Below are 22544 nucleotides of genomic sequence, written 5' to 3' on the forward strand. Positions count from 1 at the left end.
TCATCATCATCATCATCCACAGCGGAGGCAGCAGCCCAGCCAGGCCAGACCAGGGGACGTGTCTAGGGGGTGGAGACAAGGCGGACAGGAGAAGGGGGGCAGTGGAGTCGATTGCAGCTGTGGATTCTTGCATCCCCCCCCGCCCCCCTCTCCCCCCCACCCCAACAAACAGACACACACACACACAGAGATACACGCGCCGCTGCTGCTGCTTCCGTGGGCAGAAGACACACTGGTCTGTGGGGGGGATGTGATGGTGGTGGGGGGGGGGGGGGGTGGCTGGGCTCCAGGCCTGCTCCAGCCCTCTCGCGCGGCACTCTCCGTCTCCCGCTGCACAGAGCTGCCTTTGTGTCACATGACAGAGCGCAGCGCCCCGGCCAACTCAACATCTGCAGGACAATGGCAGGGGGGTGTTTCTGTGTGTGTGTGTGTGTGTGTGTGTTTGTGTGTCTGCATGTGTGCCTGTATATGTGTGTGTTTGTATTTGTGTGCACGTGTTTGTTTGTGTATGGCTGTGCGTTTGTTTTTTGTGTGTTTGTGAGTGTCTGCGTGTGTCGCTGTATGTGTGTGTGTGTGTGCCTGCATGTGTGGCCGTATGTGTGTGTGTGTGTGTGTGTGTGTATGTATGTATGTAAAGTCTGCAGGTTGTAAGTCTGTTGTATGTATAAGCCTTAGGGTTATTTGTGCATGTATATGAGTGTGTGTGTGTGTGTGTGTGTGTGTGTGTGTGTGTGTGTGTGTGTGTGTGTGTGTGTGTGTGTGTGTGTGTGTGTGTGTGTGTGTGTGTGTGTGTGTGTGTGTGTGTGTGTGTGTGTATCTTGCATGTCTAGTTTAATGTCCATGTGTGTATTATAAGTGTGTGTGTGTATATTTGTCTGGGTGTATCCTGTAAATGTGTATTTTCGTGTCCATGTGTGTCCGTGTGTGTGTAATAAGTGTGTGTGTAATAAGTGTGTGTGTAGTGAGTGTGCGTGTGTGTTTGTCTGTGTGTATCTTGTATGTGTAGTTTCATGTCCATGTGTGTATTATAAGTGTGTTTGTGTGCATATTTGTCTGTGTGTATCCTGTAAATGTGTATTTTCGTGTCCATGTCTGTCCGTGTGTGTGTAATGAGTGTGTGTGTAATAAGTGTGTGTGCAGTGAGTTGGCGCGGGTCAAGGGAAGGTCAGAGTGGAACCAGAGGACAACTGGCTGCTGAAGAAGAGGACAGTTCTCTGTGCTGGCTAACTGGCTCACAAACAGCCATTGCAACACCAGTCTCACAGACTGTAGATTCATATCTAAGGTATGCTGGCTGACCACATGAAATCTCTGCAAACGGGGCGTTGCACCCTGTTCATCTTTTATATTTGTTTTAACCAATCATGAGGCTTGAGGTGGGTCTCTGTCAGCGTGTAAAAAGCGAACACAAGAGTCTATTAAGGTTTCAAATCAACAACAGGCAGCCGTGCCACTGTAGAAATACTCACGCTACGATTCAAGATTCGTGCAAGTGTTGCGGAGGTGTTTGTGCGGTGCACGCCATGGCCACGCGGACGAGTGTAAAACAGGTGTGGATGTGCGCTGTTCGGTGCTGACGTGTGCCTGCATGATGCCCACCGAAATTCTAACGGCATAACAAAGTAACATCACTAAAAATGGCATGCACATTCGTGTGGCAGTGTTGTTCGTTCAAATAAGGTTTTCAGTCTGCAATCCATAGGCATCCATGTGTCAGTGAGTTTCATAATACATAATATTGTTCTACACAATCAAACATGTACTTTCTATTATTCTGTGTTTCCGATATTTTGTCTAAAAGCCAATTGTGAGCTAATACCACCTACAGTTTCATTGTGCGTTTGTTATTCCTCGATAGCAGAACAGCATTTGGCCTCCGGTATACTTTTTGTTCAACATTGGCCCACACAATTCAAATTTCTTAAACATTGAGACAGACGTATAACCAGCCACTGTTAAACCAACACATTGCTATTGCAACTCCTAAACCATCCACACAGAGCAACGCATCAAAATACAATTCACATGCACCGGGGGAGGGGGGAAGGTTCTGGGTTAGGTCAGGTCAGGTCTGCCTCTATATGTATCCCTACCTGTTCCTCCATTAGCTGTATTTAAATTAACTGCGCTGCTTCGGATCGACTACTACATGCAAAATCCTTTGCAAACAATTTGGATAGAAATGCAAAGTATTGCACAAAGGACACAGGACAAGAATCAAGCATGAAGACATTAACGGAAAACCTGGGCCGGTTTTTGAATTACAGGCATGTCGTCCCAAGCCCTGAGAGCTGATTGGTCGATCAGTACAGTTTACTTCAGCTTGCTGGCATTAGGCAAACACTTTATCATGGAGAAAAAGGGAATGAAAGCTCAATTTAACAGATTCTGTCGCATGGCCAATGCATCACTTTACGTCTCTCTTTACACTAGTGAGGGGAAAGAGTACAACAGCATTGAGTCAAGCATAAAATCCTTATACACACAACCTAGGCGATCATGACTAAAACATATGTGCTTTGAACAGGGGATGGTAAACAATAACCTTGGCTCACGGCTTCCCCCTGCTCCAGAGCTCCGAGGTAGGGGGGATTCTGCAGAGGGAAAGCCACAGGACTCAATCCATGTGACCGCTTTGGATGTGCTTTACTGACAAAGGGTGGCAGAGAGGACGACTACCTCGCTGAAGTCAAACGCTCTATGAAACAAGTAAGATACCTCTGAACAAATGCATTTGATTCAGTTGTGTCTGATCAAAATGGATAACAATTTATCAGGCATTGTAATTGTCGATTTTAGTATATGTTACTAATTTCTGACTTTTCTCGCCGCCTCAAATGACCGGCGGATATCTGAGCAACACGAGGTTACCCAAGAGAAAACTTTACTTGCGAATGTAGTTGTTAATGCAGCGGTCGTCATGGGAACGCCATGACCTCATTGCAGCACCTGCAGTTCTACGAGCGATCAGCTACCATAAAAAAACAACTGAGCATAATGGGAGCTTTCTCTCAAGCAAGTCTCCAGACCATGATTTCCAGACCAGACCAGGTCTAAAGAGGACCGGATCAGGCCTAAATTGGGCAAGACCATATCTAACAGAGGCGTGCCCAAGTCACCCCGGGGCCATAGGTCATTCTGGAGTTGAAACAACGATTAATAATAACGCACCCTTTGTTTCATAAGCCATGGGGCGCACATGTGGTAGTTATTATTTGTGTGTTTTTAGTGCCGGGTGTTATTAAAAGCCATAAAAACTGAACCGAGTCTAATTTGTTCTTTTTTGTTGGCGTTTATGCGTATGGCCGCGCCCGGTGTTTGTGCAGATGCTCTAAAATGAGGTAGGCTAACATAACAACCAACTTTATGATTTAGGAACCTGGAGTGGCTCCTGTGCTAATGAGCGCAAGCAGCACGAGGCAATACTTCATAATGTGCACCTTGGGTACCTGTGCAGCATATATAACATGGACCCTTTAATAAATAATGAATCAGCTCCTCACAGCCACTGAGGCCCTTTTCACAACCCATGTCTCACCACTCGACACCTGCACAGAGGTGTGAACCATGCAAGACGACAGCCCGCCTGACCGGGCATCAGTTTGGGATTTAGTGACAGGTCACCTAAAAACACCTCAACACTTAGGATTGGATGAGCTGAGGATAGAACCTGCATCAGCCCGCTCCGTCCCCATAGTGACCAGCTCTCTAAGTCACCTCTGCTGACTTCTGTCCTGTTCTACGCTGACGGCAGGTGAATGCCCGCACACAGGAACAACGTTTTGAGTTTCAAGGACGCAGTGACACAAAACTGAAGAAACTGCTTCGCATTGAATGGCAATGGGCTTGGGGACGTTCCTATTGAAGAAGCGGTTGTGAACTTCAAACGGAGAAACTGTGGACGAAAAATACACAGCAGGACTTTAAAGGTTTAACGAATTGTGGAAATTGTTCAAATTTGAAGGATAGACTGTAAGTGGTTCTGAGCCAATCCCAATCAAAATAAGGGGGGTTGCTGAACCTGCAGATCATTTTAAAGTGCCTTCTTAAAACATCAACATCAGTGGGCTTGATCAATGCATCAACATGAGGGGTTTGTGACTGAACCACGGCAAGACACGCGTGGATCCGAAGAAACTAATGGCACACTTACCTTTCCTCAGACGCCTCTTTAAACTAAACCGTCAAGAGCCACATGGCAGGGCTTTTTCATGCATTGTATCCAGGGTAAGTACGGTGAATAAGTCACAAATAAAACACACATAAACACAGAGATACAAGGCCGGTTTTCTTTTCATTGGTCGATAACGCACAATGCTTTATTCAACTAACCAGGTGAACAAGGCTACACCCCCCCCCCCCGTTCCCATGACATCGCAGCGGGGGCCGCCACGGGAGGGCAAACCGTGAAGCGAACCACATTGTGTCGCCGAAAAATGTAATAAACGTGGTTCTGTTGTCGCCGTGACTGGCAGTGCCCTGGAATGATCCGGCGTTTACAGGCAATCTCAGGGGGAGGGTTGCTGAAGGTGAAGCAATCGCTTACATGAAGCACTGGGAAACCAAGTACTGGAATAATCAAAGATGTTGTTGCCTCATTTCCATTTAATACAGAAGTGGGGCCTTGTAAACTTGCCCAAACGTTATGCGAATTGCATTATCACACTACACAATGCAAGCAGCTATATTTTATTAATTCAACGGACCAGAAACGATTTTGGCGGACGGATATGGAAGTTACCAATGGGTGGATTTTTTTTTTTTACGGAAACATTAGCACATTTGACATATGGCTTCGTCCTAAATTTGACAATTAAAATAAGTTACATTGGTATGGTAAAAAAAATAAATCCTTGGCTTAATTAAGATGCATATGCTGTTTATGTATAAACAGCATATGGACTCAAGTTGCAAATATAAGACTCGTTGGTTGTTGTAGTTTATGTGGACGTTTGTCTTCCCCCCTGTGTCCTGACTTGGTGGCTAACCTGGTCTTCTGAGATCCCCAGGTCTTCTGAGATCTCTTCTGACGTCCCGTGGTCTTCTGACTTCTAGCCCTGGAGGGTGGGGTTCCTGCGGGTTAGCCCTCCGCTGGGAGGAGGCTCAGAAGAGCGAACGCTGTGGGCAGCGTCTGGCCCATGAAGGGAGGGCTGGTCACGTCTTCCACTATGATCACATATTCACCTGGAAACACAGGTGAAACAGGTAGCTTAGTTAGCAGGCAGTAGGTGGCTGAACACTTTTGGGTCTGCAGGCTACCTGTAGGCCTTTCTGAGTCAGGTGACATTACCTCTACCTGCTCATTAAGAAAACATTTTATCGAAATAAAGTCACTGCAAACTGCTCTGGACTAGAGCGTAAGCTAAATGACTGAATAGTGACATTTAAATATGTTAAAGCAATTTTAGGATGAAATTGAATTGATAAACAAAGTCAACATTGCTTGAATATAGACCAATACCAATTTAATATTTTTTCCCAGATTTGAAGGATCTGAAATGTGTAGCTGAAACCAGCGGCCTACACAGTGTAATGAATTTAAATACTGGCCGATTGACTGCCGGTTCCTCGACAAACGAGATTGGTAATTTCTCTCCAAATAGTGTTTGCTACGCTTTATTGGATCGTATTCATTTACATTTGACAGGGCAGAGGTTGGTAAGTACCGTGTTTTATATTTTTACTAGCATGAATTAATTAGGGTGAAGGGAACAGTGAAGTGGAATGCAAGATTGTATGTACGTGTAGAATGTTGAGTGTTGTTAAACTGCTCAGCACTTGGTTTCTAGATTCTTCTGAAGTTCTCTATGGCAAACTTTTAATGTGCCGTACATTTTTGATGAATAAAGAGTTTTTCCATTGCAAAAAATCTAAAAGGTTTCTGCAACGATAATTGTCACTCATTTCCACAGTTTAAAAGCCACATGTAGCAAAGTATATTACACACTTCTTTTTGGCTCCTCCAGACAAAGTAAGCAGGGCTGTGAGGTGGAAACTTCCGTTTTATTGCAAAAAGCTGATAAAAAAACTTTGGCAAGAGTGCTCCGCTGCCACCCAGGAGACCTCCCCAAGTGTGAGTGGAGAGGGCCGGTTTAACCTGTTGCACACTGATTGCTCAATATGCAACAGGTGTGCAGCCTCACCCAGCGCCAGGGTCCAATCAGACTCCGCCAGGTGAGGCTGCTTAAACCTGCCCTCATCCACACATACTACCACACCACATAGTGAGATGTACAGCAGACAGAGCAGTGTACTGTATATATGTCCATGTGGGCAGTGAGTAAACACACACACGTTGTGACCCCACCTCCAACCTCGACATTTCCTTCAGCCGTTATACCAGCAGCCCTCCACTAGTGGGACCACTCCAGTGCCCTTTTTTGGTCATTAGGCATTGGGCATTAGACGTTAAAAAAAAGTTTGAGTTGAATATGGTTGCGTTTGGGTCAGACAGTGTCGGTGTTAATTTCTGTGTTCTTTTATACTCAAATGTATTATTTTTGTTAAACTTTCAAAATTCTCTGTAAATCATAAGCGAGACACTTTTTATATTCCGTTTTGAAAGCGTTTCACCTGAGTTGTCGTCTGTTGGCAGCAAAACTCTGCTGAAGGGAGTGTGAGGCTTCGACGTTCAAAACAACTGTCTAGACTGTTCAGATTATTTAACGCATAGGAGGTCCATCAAATCTGTGAATTTGTACGGTATGTACATTTCAAGAATCTACACAATGTGGCTATGCACCTCTAGTCAACACCTGTGCTGCACTCCTTCCAGGAACTACAGCACTGCATTCCATTTCCACACAGCCGAGACCTAAAGACAACTTAAATCTCAGTCCTTTTGCACAAAAAGCAGTTGAGAGAGAGAGAGAGAGAGAGAGAGAGAGAGAGAGAGAGAGAGAGAGAGAGAGAGAGAGAGAGAGAGAGAGAGAGAGAGAGAGAGATAGAGAGATATCGACATAGCTGACATCTTGACTATACTGTATCTGCCATGAAATCAGGGGGGCTTGTGTTTGTACACTAGTGAACAAGTGCAAACACAGTACTCCCCACAAATAAAGTGACACACACACACACACACACAGACACAGACAAACACACACACACACACACACACATATGTTCCTTGTATCCACGATGCTCAGCTGTTGCGTGTTAGCTCGCTATCACGCCACGGCCTAGCGGGTGATCGTGTTTCCCTGGTGTCGGGGTGGGCGGAGGGGGGGGCAGGAGGGGCGGCGAGGGCTAGTGGGGTCTCCGGTCACAATTCACAGAGAAATCCTGGATCACATTGCATTGAATTAGCCTCCATAAACGTCCACACCGTGGGTATTGGCTATCCGCAGCGGCTTCCCTGAACATAAGCCCCTCTTCCTCGGTATACGAGCAGCACACCTGTCTCTGCCCTGGAGCATGCAACACTTATACACAACACAAACACACACATACGAGCACGCAATCAACCACACACACACACACACATTTATTACTAAAGCTGACTGGGAGCTTTGTGTGTGTGTGTGTGTGTGTGTGTGTGTGTGTGTGTGTGTGTGTGTGTGTGTGTGTGTGTGTGTGTGTGTGTGTCTGTGTTAGCAGTGGGTGCATGGTGTGTGTGTGTCTTAGCAGTGTGTATGTGTGTCAATGGTATGTGTGTGTGTGTCTGTGTGCAGGGTGTGTGTGCCTTAGCAGTGTGAATGCGTGTGCATGACATGTGTGCATGTTGTGCGCGCGTGTATGTATGTGTGTGTGCGTGTGTCTGTGACATTATCAATGTGTGTGTGACATGTACGTGCGTCTGCGAGTCCGTTTGCCGCGCATGATGTCAGAGAGCAGCTGTCCTGTGAATGGTTGCCATCTGAAAGGTCCGCCGCAGTATGAGCTGGGGTGAAAGAAGATGGTTCCTGTATTGTGCGACGCCACTGAATGAGCCTCCTGAATGTGCAGTAATGATGATGAAGGCGATGATGAAGATGATGAGGATGATGAGGATGATGATGGTGACGATGATGATGATGATGATGATGATTATGATGCAACGGTTTGGTCACAAATTCACTGCAAAGGCTACACACGAGACGACGGCTGGGTCTTATGAAGGCGGATGGTGCGAGTGCTATTGTACACACAAACACACACACACACACACACACACACACACACACACACACACACACACACACACACACACACGCACACACACGGTCGTGTGCGTGCACGTACTCAAACTCATTAACACAAGACAGTTTCAAAGGTAGATTAACAAAAGCTCATCAAACATGTTGGCTATCGTTCATTTTATGCTTGAATAACCCCCAACCTCCCTTAACCCACTGTGGGCCCCTCGCCCCTCCCCCCCCACACACACACACACACACTCCATCAATCCTTTCTTTATATGATGTGTTAGAATGTCTACCCTAAAGGGGGGGGGGGGGGGGGAGAAGAGGGAGGGAAAGATGGAGAGTGAGACAGAGCGGGAGAGGCACACCAACGGGTCTGGATGGAACGGGAGGCGCAGGGGGGAGCTTCTAGAACATGAGGCAGTCTTACAGGGTTTCACTGCTCTGGATGGATGGAATCCGGACTTCTTGGAGTTGCCGGGCAGACGGGAGCCCTGACTTGGCCTGCATGGAGAGATAGAGAGGGGAGGGAGGGATGGAGGAAGGGCGAGATAGAGCGAGAGGTGGAGGGTTACAGAGAGAGAGAGGGAGGGAGGGAGAGAGAGAGAGAGAGAGAGAGAGAGAGAGAGAGAGAGAGAGAGAGAGAGAGAGAGAGAGAGAGAGAGAGAGAGAGAGAGAGAGGGAGGGGGAGAGTTATAGAGAGTTATAGAGAGAGAGAGAGAGAGAGAGCGAGCGTTATAGAGAGTTAGAGTTATAGAGTTATATATATATATATATATATAAATATATATATATAGAGAGAGATAGAGTTATAGAGAGAGGGAGAGAGAGTAATATACAGAGTTATAGAGAGAGAGTGTGAGAAAGAGAGAGAGAGAGAGAGAGAGAGCAAGAGAGAGAGGGAGAGAGGGAGAGAGGAGAGAGAGAGAGAGAGAGAGAGAGAGAGAGAGGGGGGGGGGGAATCGAAGACACATGAAACATCAATCTGAAGACGAAAGTCGGAGAGGCTAACTGCCACCTTTCCATCGAGGTGTTATCGTACCCGAACACGTAAGGAAACACAACACGCCCTGATTGAAGGGTGTGTTAGCGTGAGCTTTAAGACACAAGACCGACAAGTACAGAAACTTTGGTAGCGTGTGACAACAAAGCCGTCTCCTCACTCCTCCACCTCCTCTCATTAATCCAAACAGCCACACTCTCATCTTTTAATTGAACTGCTTCCCCTTCCCGACCAATCAGCTGCTCCATCTGCGGCGTGCTCCGGTGTTGTCGGGGGTTAATCAATAGACGGCTGATTCAACACCCCAGCGGGCTCAAGGGCTTTCGCTTATCTCCCGCGCTCTCTAGACATTGCTTTCCTTCTCCATTTCCGTCATAAAAGGGGGGGATCAAACATCTCAGGACCCATTATGTCAACGCCCGCCCCGTCTTTGTCGATCTCATCAGGGAACTCCGCTCAGCGCACAGGGAGGAGGAGGGAGAGTAGATCCCTGCCGTTATCAGAGCCTCAACGTGTCCCCGCTAACATTAGATGAGACACGCGCGTAAAAGACGATTGTGAAGATCAGAATAGCGTTTTTTTCTTTTAAAGTCGCTGGGAGAAATCAAGCTTTGAAGGCAACCTCTCTGAATCCCTCGATAATGTCAGCTTTATGCTGTTTAAACGCACAACAAACAAATTGATCCTAGGCTGGGCTCTTTGGGTTGTTCTCAAAGCAAACAGCCATTTGGACTAGTTGCACCATGAAGTAAATTATATTAGTACATTTATGAATACAAAACATATCTTATATATTTGCAAATGCATCACAATTTATTATAATCAAACACAAGCTTAAATTGTAAATAGATTTCAGTAGCTTTTTTCCTTGTTAACACTGTAGCGATAAGCTGTCATTTGTCCCCTACAAACTCTGGGAGAAAATAGTTAATATCTTCAATAACAGTGCAAATGCAAGGGCCATGAAATGAGTGGGCCATAGGCTCCATCCACATTGTGTTACCTCATTCAGCGATAGATAGTGACTTACCAGAGATGTATTTACATCATCAGTACGAGATTGACACATTCAAGTAGTTCAAAGTATTTCATTGCAATAAAAGTGTTGTAGTACTTGGTTGGGTATGTTTGACACGTAATATAAACTGTTGCTATCCGAAAAATGGTAAATAAACAATGACAGCAAACAGCAGGCAGTGTGGAAAATGGGTGCACATCCACGTTTGGCTAAGGCTCTGTATCACAGCATACCTGGCTACGTCCCAGTCACATTAAAGCCTTTCATGGCTGATTCAGACTCAGAACAAAAGACAGTTACTTCACGCCTGTCAGGTTTGATGCGAGACTGCGCTAGCGTAGCACGTAGCATCCTTCACTTAACAATCTCCCATCTGCTGCATCAAAACAACCAAGTTGACTGGTGGCAAAGGGGGGGCGACGTGAGGCTTTCACAACCAATTACTAGTGTTTCCTGTATGTATTGTTGCTCCTTAGACGCGATAGTTAATGCCTCACGTCTTCCATTCCCCGCCAAGGCTCTGTTTCGCAGTGCGGTGAGGAGAGACATTGTAGAAACCGCCACAAACCACAAACAAATAGTCGCGCGGATGCAAATGAATAACCAATCACTTGCTGGATAATCACGCTCCTCTACTCAACGTACCGTGTAGGATTACCTGTAGGCGCTGATCTGTGTGTTTGTGTGTGTGTGTGTGTGTGTGTGTGTGTGTGTGTGTTTGTGTGTGCGTTTGTATCTAGGTAGAGGGAGGGAGGGTGGGGGGAGGGGAAGGCGTATACTATTACAAGCAGGTGCGGAGAGAGGTCAGACTAGGGCACTGAAAGTGCACGTGGAGGCATGTGTGTGTGTGTGTGCTCCCACAGGTTCACCGGAGTATAGGTGTGACCTCCCCTCTTCACTTCCTCATTTCCATCCACCATCACCTCTCTCGCACACACACACACACACACACACACACACACACACACACACACACACACACACACACACACACACACACAGACACACACACACACACACAGATGCGCACACACCGACTTCCCTCAGAATAGTTAGGCAGTGATGTCATGCAGGAGAAGGTGGTGGGCGGGAGGTGTGTGTGTGTGTGTGTGTGATTGAAAGGCATTCGGGGGGAAGGGTTTGAGTCGTGGGGGGTGGGGGGTGGGGGGGGGCTTCAGCCAAACATATGGAGTGAATTCTATAGCGTTGACAAGGGATTTACCGCCCTTGTCTAAATCTCCAAGTCACAGGAAAAAAGGGATCTTGTATAAGAGAGGGAGAGGGGGGGAGAGGGAGGGGAGGGGGAGTGTTCAAGTGTTGTGTGTGCTGGGGGGGGGGGGGGGGGGGGGGGGGCTTTCCTGAGAGTAGTAGTGTGTATGTGCAACAGCATCTGTGTGGAAACCCACACATATAGGACCGGCAACACGTGCTCCACATGTCGGGATCTGTGCATATGTGTTACCTCCCATTCTATACACACAACAGAAAGAGAGAGGGACATAGGGAGGGATATCACTGAGAGGGAGGGAAAGGGATGAGAGGAAGAGAGAGAGAGAGAGAGAGAGAGAGAGAGAGAGAGAGAGAGAGAGAGAGAGAGAGAGAGAGATAGGGAGGGATATCACTGAGAGGGAGGAAAGGATGAGAGGAAGAGAGAGAGAGAGAGAGAGAGAGAGAGAGGATATCACTGAGAGAGGAGGAAGAGGATGAGAGAGAGAGAGAGAGAGAGAGGAGAGAGAGAGATAGGGAGGGATATCACTGAGAGGGAGGGAAAGGGATGAGAGGAAGAGAGAGAGAGAAGGAGAGAGAGAGAGACATAGGGAGGGATATCACTGAGAGGGAGAGAAAGGGTTGAGAGGAAGAGAGAGAGAGAGAGAGAGGGAGAGAGAGAGAGAGAAGGAGAGAGAGACGAATAAGGGGGAAACAGAGCGGGAGGGAGAAAGAGAGAGAGGTGTTGGGGGAGAGGTTGAGGGAGAGAAAAACAGAAAAAGAGAGGCCTGTGAGAAGGGAATGAGGAAGAGGAGGCATAGAGAAGGATAGAAGATGAGAAGGAGGGGATGAGAGGAGATAAAAGAAGGGGAGAGGAGGAGAAGGAGGGAAGGAGAAGAGGAGTAAAGGAGAACATGAGATGAGGTGATGGAGAGGAGGAAAGCTGTCGGAGAGGAATCTTCTCAGCTCTTCCACATACATATTAATCAGGGGCTCCCAGTGAGGATAACCACATGAGTCTACACTGTGTGTATGTGACAGTGTGTGAGAGAGTGTATGTGTGTGTGTATGTGAAAGTGTGTGTGATTGAGAGAGTGTGTGCATATGTGTGTGTGTGTGTGTGTGTGTGTGTGTGTGTGTGTGTGTGTGTGTGTGTGTGTGTGTGTGTGTGTGTGTGTGTGTGTGTGTGTGTGTGTGTGTGTGTGAGAATGTCAAATCTGAGTTTCAAAACGGAGTGAATGTCTACTTCTGCTGTTATTCTTGTTCAGATAATGAACAGTTTACTAATGGTGGTCATGTCAACTGAGGTGATTGTGTTACTGTAACTAAGGCATTCATTTAGAAAGTAGGGTTGAGATTGTTCAAGTGATTCGATAAGTGAGTCGATTGGTAGTATTGTCTTTTTTGAATTTATTATATTCTGTGTAATTTCTGGCACAAACCCAAGGACTAAATATTCACTTTCTCCCTCTTAAAAATTGCAAAAATTGATGGCATTCAGACTTGAGGAGCATTGACATGTTTAGACCCTAACCCTAACCCTAACCACACAAAGCTTTGGAGTGGAACTCTACAGCTTGTGCAAGTCAATAGGAAAGTACTTCTCAAAGTTATGAGGTCCCTCTGGAATAGCGGATGCTGTTAAAAACTAAAGGAACAAACTGTTCTCCAATGTCCCCTTGATGCTTGGAATAAATTGACACTGAACCCTTTAAGCACAGGCTTCAACGAAGACCCGAGCGTTGACGTGACTTTGACTTTCCTTCTTGAGGACTTTTAGTCCCTCTCTCCACCTCTGGCCTGCAACCACAGTCTGGTCTCACTGTCTATCACTATAATCATGGTCTGATCTCTCTCTCCATCACTAACCTGTATCCACAGTCTGGTCTCTCTCTCCATCGCTAGTCTGTTACAACGGTCTGGTCTCTCTCTCCATCACTAGCCTGTAACCACAGTCTGGTCTCTCTCTCCATCACGAGTCCATAACCACAGTCTGGTCTCTCTCTCCATCTCTAGTCTGGTCTCTCTCTCCATCTCTAGGCTGTGACCATGGTATGGTCTCTCTCTCCATTTCTAGTCTGTAACCATGGTCTGGTCTCTCTCCAACTCTGACCTGTAACCATGGTCTGGTCTCTCTCCATCTCTTACCTGTAACCATGGTCTGGTCTCTCTCTCTATCACTAGGCTGTAACCATGGTCTAGTCTCTCTCTCCATCTCTAAGCTGAGACCACTGTCTGATATCTCCCTATCGCTAGTCTGTAACCACAGTCTGGTCTCTCTCTCTCTATCACTGTAACCACGGTCTGGTCTCTCCCTCCATCACTAGGCTGTAACCATGGTCTGGTCTCTCTCTCCATCACTAGACTGTAACCACGGTCTGGTCTCTCTCTCCATCACTAGACTGTAACCACGGTCTGGTCTCTCTCTCCATCACTAGACTGTAACCACGGTCTGGTCTCTCTCTCCATCACTAGCCTGTAACCACAGTCTGGTCTCTCTCTCCATCACTAGGCTGTAACCACGGTCTGGTCTCTCTCTCCATCACTAGGCTGTAACCATGGTCTGGTCTCTCTCTCCATCACTAGCCTGTAACCACGGTCTGGTCTCTCTCTCCATCACTAGCCTGTAACCACGGTCTGGTCTCTCTCTCCATCACTAGCCTGTAACCACGGTCTAGTCTCGCTCCATAATTCTCCAGAGGCCCGCCAGCTCCAGCAGACCAGAGGAGGAGGGGATGAAGGAGGGGGAGGAGAGGAGGAGGGGGAGAGGAGGAGAAGAGAAGAGAAGAGAGGAGGAGAGAGGAGGGGAGAGGATTCCTCTGGGTCCTCGGGGGGCCCGGCCTCAGATGGGAGAAGCGCACTTTGAAAAACACGTCTCCATGATCTCGTGGTGTCGGGGGAAAGAAGGCGCGCTCGGTTGATGCTTTGGAGGGGGTTGACTGTGTCTCTCACGCCCGTCTTGGCAAATCCCCCTCCCCTTCCCTCCCCTCCCCTCCCCTCCCCTCCCCTCCCCTCTCCTCTCATTTCCATGATCCTTTGGAATGCAGGAGCAGCAACCCACTGACTAGGGGCGCTGACAATCTCTCTCTCTCTCCTTCTACCCCCCGCTCCCCTCTCTTGCCTTTCTTCACCTCTTTTCATCTCTCCGTCAGTCTCCCTCTCATGTTAACCAACCCCCACCTCACCTCACTATCCCCCGGTATCACAGATGTGTGCAGGTCTGAGCTGGGGGGGGGGGGGTGCTTTGGGGGCTGGGGTTCACTCCTGTATAAATAGAGACGTCAGGAGGAAACCTGTGTGTTTGTCTCTGCCCCACCCCTACCCCCATTTTTTCAACCTGTGATTGAAAAGACCATGCTTGTTCAAAAATCCCCTCAGTACTCCACCTCCACCACCAGAACCATCGCCACCACCTCCACCCCACCCCCTCTACAGTACCCTCTCGGCTTAAAAAGCCTCTCCAGCCGGGCCAGTGTTCCATTAGAAAGGACTGGTGGTGGTGGTGGTTCTGGGGGTGGACTGGGGTGGGGTAGAGGGTGGGGGTGGGGTTTGGGTACATGCAGTGGTGCTGAAAAGCTCCGCCATGGGCTTGTATAGGCGCGCGCCCCCGGAGAGTGTTGTGGGGGAGAAGAAAAGCAAATTAATGGCATCAGACAGCCCTGCGACAGCCTACCCCCATTATATGACAGCCGCACAATACCGGCACAGTCTGGGTCCCCAAAGCGAGAAGAAAACACACGCATCTATCAGGGCTACGTTCCCCTCTCCAGAAATCGCTAAAACCCCTTGGCTTGTTGGGAGCTGGCGTAGCAGCCCACGTAATCCAACGTGACGAAGACAGCTCCTTCAAGATTGTCCCGTTTTTCTAGGCTCACCAGAACTGGGACAGACAAAGTCAGAGGGGGGTGTGAGACTGAAGGAGCTCCCCTGTCTTGTGATTCGGATTTTAGTGGTGCGTGGCCAACGTCACTTTTCAGACGTTTCTTCGTCTGGAAACTTGAACACTGAATTCACAAAAGTACAACCACTTGTACAAGATATCTTGTTGCTGAGTATTAACTTTGCGTGGAAGATCGTATGTAAAAGGTGAAGCTCACTGTATGGGTGGGAGGTTCTTTGATTTGTTGTTATAATTGAGGACATAAACATTGAGGAACATCCTTTAATTCATTGATTGTTTCGTCGACCTGTGGTGTGGTTTTCCGTTACGGCCTTTGCTACCCATCCCTGGCAGACCTAAATCTGACATAAATCAGACCTAAATCTGACCTTAAATCGTCTGTTTCGGCGGTTTCGTTCCAGCAGACACGCCTCGACCTCTGAAGCCTGGCACAGAAGGAAGCGATGCACCAGGGGACATCTTCCTCACTGCCCCGAGTTCACCCTGCCGCGCGCCTGAGGAACGCCCTGCTGCTCTGGGCGCTGTCCGGTCACGTCCTCTCTGAACCGTCCATACATCCCCGCATTTCATTCCTGAACCCTCTCGCTATCCCCCCCAGCGAGACGGATGCTCATTGGACTCCTCTAGTCCGTAGCGACCTTTCCTTGTGGAGTGTGGAGACCTGTGGATCGACCTGTCTCTGGGGAGGGTGTGCCGCGCGATGGGGGGGGGGGGGAGGGGCTTGTGTTGTGCTCATCCCCGTTTATCATAAAGTTTGATTGGTTTGGCTTGGGTGCCGACTCACAGCCGTGGGTATTGCTCTTGAGAACGACGCACTATAGACACGTGTTTTTACACACGTTGGGTGTTATATATTAAATCTTTCTACGGGCTTTCACCCATCCCTAAGAAAAGGGATATTTCAGCTTCACAAAGATAAAAAGAAAGAAAAACGGTGCCAAGGTCATCCCACACAACAGATGTCCCTGCCAATGAGGAGATCACAAGTCCTTGTAAAAGGACGAGCGGTGGGAGAGCCGGCAGAGCGGCTAAAGAAATGCTGTTTACTTGACCGGTCAAAAGCGTCGTGTGCGAGGCCGTCATCTCTCGGTGGTTCAAGGTTCACCAGGAGAATAAATGGTTCTCCACAAAGAACCCGTGAAGCAGCCCTGCCCTACCCCCACGTCTCCACAAGGCCTTCCCAGGCAGAGAACACCCCCTGCGGAGAATAGTGTTGAAAATGTAAAACGCAAAAAGATTCTTCAAGGAGGGCCACGGCGTGTAACAAACGCGATGGTCTCGGCTCTGGATAGCCAAAAGAGGTTGGGTGGGGGGGGAGCGACCCTGGGCCAGTTTCACGGGCCACAATGGACCAGTTACAAGTTGAGGGACCTCCGTGAAGACCTCACACCGATACCACCCCCCACACCCCCCCTCGCTCTTCTCTCGCTCTTTTTTTTTCCTCTGTGCCCCCCATTCTTTGCAGTCTCATTCAAGTGTCAGTTTTCACCCCGTGCCCGCCCTCACCACTCTCTCTGCCTCTTGTCCCGGCCCAGCGGCGTCTTTGCCTGGCCGCTTAATTGTGGATCCAATTAATTTGAGGAAAATTCTTTGAGAGGAAAAAAAAATCGAATGATTTGTGTCGTTTGGAATCAAGGTGGCGTCTGAATGGCGCCGCGTTACCACGGCGAGGTGTCAGTGATTGACGCGGGTGCCAAAAGCGAACGGGGCGAGCTCACCATTATGCCGCCGTTGAGTTACCCAACCTTCTCACCTCAAAGGGGGTGGTCTTACCACGGGGAAAAAAGAAACAGAGAAATAAAAGAGTGGCGGACACAACTAATTAACTCGTATTAAATAAAGAGGTTTGCAGTTACTCACGCGGGGGCGACTCAAACAGCCGCTAATGGCTCTACCCCCAGGTAGGCAGTTTATTCCTCCATAATGGCAGCAGCTTTTTTCAAACCGATTCCTCTGTTTAAACGCCCATTTTCAATTTTTTTTGACCCTTTTTCCTCCTTCCCCATCATTTCTCTCTCTCCAGTGGACACCTGGCATTTCTATGCGCCATTCTTTCTCCCCGGTGCCACAAGGGAAATGTTGGCGCGCTACAGTTGGTCCCAAACTGTCAGCGACGTTGGCAGCGATGCAGAACCCCTACGGAGGAACACAAGGTGCTCTACTTCTGCAGCGTATGAATGTAACTGCACACCTCTTTGTAGCGCCGGTCGCTGATTTATTTGGATTTTACACACAGCCCAACCGACCGGCCGACCGACCAACCGAACCCCCCCAACCCAAGTGTCCGGTTTCTCCAACAAGCTCGTAAAAATTGTACGGAGCGGCTGTACAGTTAAAAAAGAGAGGAAATTGTTTGCCATGAAATCCATAGTTAGGGCTCAGACTGTAATTTGTGAGGAAGGACGTACACATTAAAAAAAGAAAGAAAGGGGGAGAGTAAAAAGTGGAAGCACATGCACCGACACGCTCTCTGCGTATCGTCTTTGTTGGTTGTTTCATCGCGGCCTGCTAATTGGGCGAGGGGCTCACGTTCCTGAGGGGGAACCGTGAAAACACACACACACAGACACAGACACACACACACACACACACACAAACTCGACTGGACCTAGAAGAATCAATGAAGTAGCAGATCTCTCAATTCTCCTAAAAGATTAACGAATGTCTTGTGAGTGGCTGTGTGTGCCGTTAATAAATCATGTCTCGTACGAGGATGAATAAATAATGGCGAAACAGAGTTCAATCTCGGGGGAGCGTCCTTTTAAAATCCATCAAACTTAGGGGCCCCGGACCCCCGGCTCCCCCGGCTCCCAGAGGCAGGTGGGGAGTGTTGGTGGAGGGAAAAGAGACTTCTATACAAACTCAGAGGACAGATGAACATGTGTGAAAGAGCGGCACAGCTATGATGTATGTGCACCAGTGGAGGCTTCTCCATTGAGGAGAGGGAGGAAGATCCTCCCTAACATTGTTGAGAATAAAAAATGTAGATTGCCCAGACTATTGTAATGAATTAATGCCCTTATATATGACTACTTTATTGCCTTTGAATATATAATGTTCGTTTCCCTGGGTAAAGGGACATTAGCACCCCCTATCGCCTATTGACAATTACTTCAGGGAGGAACGTCCTCCCTCCGCCGCCGTTCACTCCCATTCATTTTCCCGAAAGTACTGGCGGCCGGTGGATAACATGGGTTTCAATGGGAGAGAGGAGGAAAATCCTCCTCTGAGTGGGTGGGACCTTAAGGGGTCTGATTCGCGCAAAAATCTATCCGTCTGCGCTATGAACCAATAAACAGGATCCCTGGATGTTGAGCAGTGTTGCCAGACTGGTCCGATTTCCCACCCAATTGGGCTACTTATAACTATGTTAGGCTGGAAAGATTATCATTGGGCGGGAAATCTGCCCAATCTGGCAACGCTGTCGATAGCAAACCCGGTCTGCATTGCCGCGGTGCTCAGTCTGAGAGACGCAGAGCAAGTGAAATCTGCGATAGCGAGATCCTAAATGCACAATGGAAACATTGGAAACGGAGGACATTGTTAACGTCTTATTACAAAAAGCATTCCATTCATTCAGTTACAGTGCTAAGTTAGCGACCAAAGAAAGAGGTAGACCACTTCCCAAAATCAAGGTCACCAGAAGTAATGGCAACGTCAGTGTTGTGAGTGCTACATGGTTTGCTAGGTACGCATGACTTACTGGTAGCATTACAAGCAATTGTACTGAAAATAAACATAGCTACATAACTTCAGTCAGTGAGGGCAAAAATAGGCCCAATGATAGGCCCAGATTTTTTGATTTCCTTTTACAAATCAATAGTAGGACTGATTTGACTAATATGCTTTGCATCCTTTCCTTCTCAAATTACAGTGATGCCACTGGTGGCTTTGTATACATTTTGTTCACATAACTCCCTCCCTGCTATTTTGTAGTTCACCAAAACACCCTGAAACAACTTGATTCTCACATTCTTATGCCACCATACACCAACAGTGCAAGCAGGCCAATGGCAACCAAGCGCGCAGTCCTTCCTCCCTCACTTTAAAAACCACCAGCCGCCACTGATGTGCACGTATACATATATATATAGTATATATATACTGTAGTAGTGGAGAATTTTTACATTTTGATACGTACATTTCATTCTTCAAATACATGACATGTTCCACAGAAACATGAGACAAAAGATCGTTATTCTTTTTCTCCTGTCACTCAGCATCATGTGACCAGCCCATAGGACGAGAGCTGATCTATGTTGTGTGTATCTTACACACATAGACGAGGGCCGAGCAGAGTTTAAATAGTAGCATGTGTTTACAGATGACTGTTCCGTCGCTGCACAGTTCTCTCAGCGCAAAAAAACCCCATAAAGACAGTGCCCCCGCCTCCCCCCCTCAACCACCAAGCTTTGGCAAATGAAGTTCAACATTAAAACATCTTAACATCTCTGCGTCTCTCCCCTCCCTCCCCCCCACACTCACCGCCCCTTCTACCACCGTCGCTGGCTTCTACCTTTAAGTGGAGGCAGGTGAGTGTGTTCAGAAATTACCGCTGGTTCTGGCAACAATAAACCACAGCAAGCTGTCCCCGGCACAACTAATTGTTCCATTACAGAGAATAGATGGTGTGGGGGGGGGGGGGGGGGCAAAGGGGGGATATGTTTGTGTGATGGTGGGGGTGCTAGGGATGGGTGGACCGGGGGGGGGGGGGGGGGGGGGGGGGGGGTAATCAAGCCGCTTTGTTGGGAATAACATGCCACTGAAATGACGCTCCATTTAGGTTTAGCGAACCGAGCCACCACGGGTGTGTGTGTTTGTGTGCGTGTGTGTGCGTGTGTGGCCAGGTGTGTGTGTGTACATAGTAGTGTAGTAGCAACGTGTGAGGGTTGGTTTTCTCTTTTTCTCATGTGTAAATGACAAAAACGATCGTAGAAGTATTTGTAATATAAATTGTTCAATTATTTGAAGGCCTTCGGTGTTCTTTGCACAGACGGTTTTATAGCTCTTTAAAGCTGTATAGCTCATGATGATTCACATGGGTAATTCAATAAGCAAACTTGTTTGCATGCACGTGAGCTTGTGTGTGTGTGTTTGAGTTTATGTGCATGAGTACCTGCGATTCTTGTTGGCATTCTGACCACCAGCCGGTTCTTTGCTGGGTGGGGGCTTCTTCGTACTCTGAGGGATAAGATTGATTGGATTAAAGTAAACAACCACTTAAAGGCACGCTTAAAGGCATTATATATGGAATTTATTAATTTATTAAAATAAGTGTTAGATAGCTCTATATTCAGACATCCATCACTGAGATGGAGTTTTCGGTCAGTTCCATGAACCCGCACCTTTGCTCTGCAGCAATCAGAATAATTGTTTTCTGGTTTTCCCGTTCCCACTTCCATCCAATCAGGAGAGAGAACTCCACAAAGAGGCGGTCCTCTCGGTGCGTTCACGTGCAAGCAGCAGGGTTTCAGTGTTGACCGACAAAAGTGGAAAAGCTACCGGCAGAGCTACCCATTCCAGCACTTCCAGGAATGGAGTTTTCATTCTTTAAACTGACGTAAGGTACATCGTACCTTTTCCAACTGCTCCAGTTGACACGGAACGGAATCGGAAGGGGGCGTGGCCAACATCAAGTCCTCAAACGTCGCCCGGCCTTCTACTACTCTCCGAGTGATGGGTTGGAAGATGCGGCTGTCCTCTCGTCCAATCAGCCCTGTGGGTGATACAGAGAGGGTGATAAACGGTGCAGTGATACAAAAATAGTGAAAAAGCAAGCGGTCTACCAGCTCTGGGAGGCGGACATGGCGTTATTCTTAGGTTCTTCTTCAGGATGACGAATCTGAACCAAAGCAGTTATATTTTGGAATGATTTTATATTCAGCGTAAAATCAAAACCTGTCCTTTCAAATTGGGCAAATTAAAATTGCCCAACAATCAAAACAGGTAAAGGGAGATAGAAAAGAGAGACAGCAAGACAGAGAGAGAGAGATAGTGAGAATGAGAGATGGAGAAAGACAGACAGAGAGAGAGGTAAGGGAACAAGTAGGGTGAAACGCTGTCAAGAGACGGATTGAAGGAAAGGTCAGAGGTCATCCGTCTGGGCCCTCACAACAGCATGAGGAAAGCATCTCTTCACACACACACACACACACACACACACACACACACACAAACACACTCTCTTTGACACAAGATGGGGGGGGGGTCTTGGCTAGGATCGTTTGACCTCTCAGCATGGGGCCACTGAAAGCTAATTAGTGTCTCTCTCTCCGTCTGTCTCTCTCTCTCTTTCTCAGTACACACACACACACACTCGCTATCTCTCAGTCTCACTCCCTCTCACTCTCTCTTTCGAGCTCCCTCGCCCAATGCCGTAGGAGTCGATAACCAGTGTCCAAGAAAAGCTCTGCTGAGGAGGAGGAGGAGGAGAGGCACTGGAAGAGTGGAGGAGACAGAAGATGCAGAGGAGAGGAGAAGTGGAGGGAGTTTGGACGAGATGAGGACTAGAGGGGGGCAGAAGTGAAGAGGAGAGGAGGAGTGATGCAGGAGGAGAGGGGTAGAGGTGGAGGTGGAGGAGGTGGAGAATGCACAAAGAGGAGGAAAGTGGAGGAATGGTAGACAAAGGTGGACTGCTGGGGGGACTGGCCGAGAGACTATGGGAGGGGAGGGAGTGTGATAAGGAGAGAGAGGGAGATAAAATGAATGCAGAGAACGAGAGAGCAAGCGAGAGAGAGAGTCAAGAGTGAAAGAGTTGGTGGGGGACACATGACTGAAATTGGAGGAAAGACACAAATACTATTGTGTCTTTTTCTGTTCAAAGTAACAGAAAAGAGTGAGCTTTCCTTCTGCCGCACGCCTCTACCGTCCTCTGGACAGGAGCAGCTCGGCTTAACTGAAGCAGTGTCGACATTTAACCATTTGATATTTCTCACTGATGCAAAAACGGAAACCCGGCAAAACATTAGAGCTTACGCTGAGGGGAGAGGGGAGAAAAGACACAACTAACACATACAGCGCCGCACATAATAAAGCCGTGTTCGCCGTCTGTCTGACACTGATTTCAGATCCCTGGCAACGGTGCTTAATATTTTGCAGCTTGTCGTTTGAGGCCTGTCTGCAGCGCTCGCTCGCCCTTCCCTCCGCTAACAGCTAAACATAGTGTCTATGCTTCCCCATTCCAGATGTATTCAGTGCCCTGCGTCTGCCCCCACACTAAAAGGTGCCGGTGGTGGTGTTGGTGGTGGGGGTGGGGGTGGGGGTGGCGGCGGAGGAGGAGCGGTCGCACTTTCCCTT

At 48.1% G+C, this 22544-nt stretch overlaps 1 protein-coding gene across 1 annotated transcript in view; it reads right to left on the reverse strand.

The window, feature by feature from the left end:
* Positions 1-4307: 4307 nt before the first annotated feature.
* LOC130387450 (MORN repeat-containing protein 1-like) overlaps positions 4308-22544 on the reverse strand; it is a 43693-nt gene continuing 25456 nt past the window's right edge. Inside the window, exons 11-14 of the mRNA XM_056596580.1 lie at positions 20825-20964; positions 20365-20429; positions 8551-8624; positions 4308-5184 (exon numbers count right to left, since the gene is read on the reverse strand). Of these exons, the coding sequence (XP_056452555.1) occupies positions 5081-5184; positions 8551-8624; positions 20365-20429; positions 20825-20964 (383 nt within the window). The 3' untranslated portion in view covers positions 4308-5080. The remainder of the gene's footprint in view (positions 5185-8550; positions 8625-20364; positions 20430-20824; positions 20965-22544) is intronic.

The sequence above is a fragment of the Gadus chalcogrammus genome, chromosome 1 (genome assembly GCF_026213295.1).
Source record: "Gadus chalcogrammus isolate NIFS_2021 chromosome 1, NIFS_Gcha_1.0, whole genome shotgun sequence".
NCBI classification, from domain to species: domain Eukaryota; kingdom Metazoa; phylum Chordata; class Actinopteri; order Gadiformes; family Gadidae; genus Gadus; species Gadus chalcogrammus.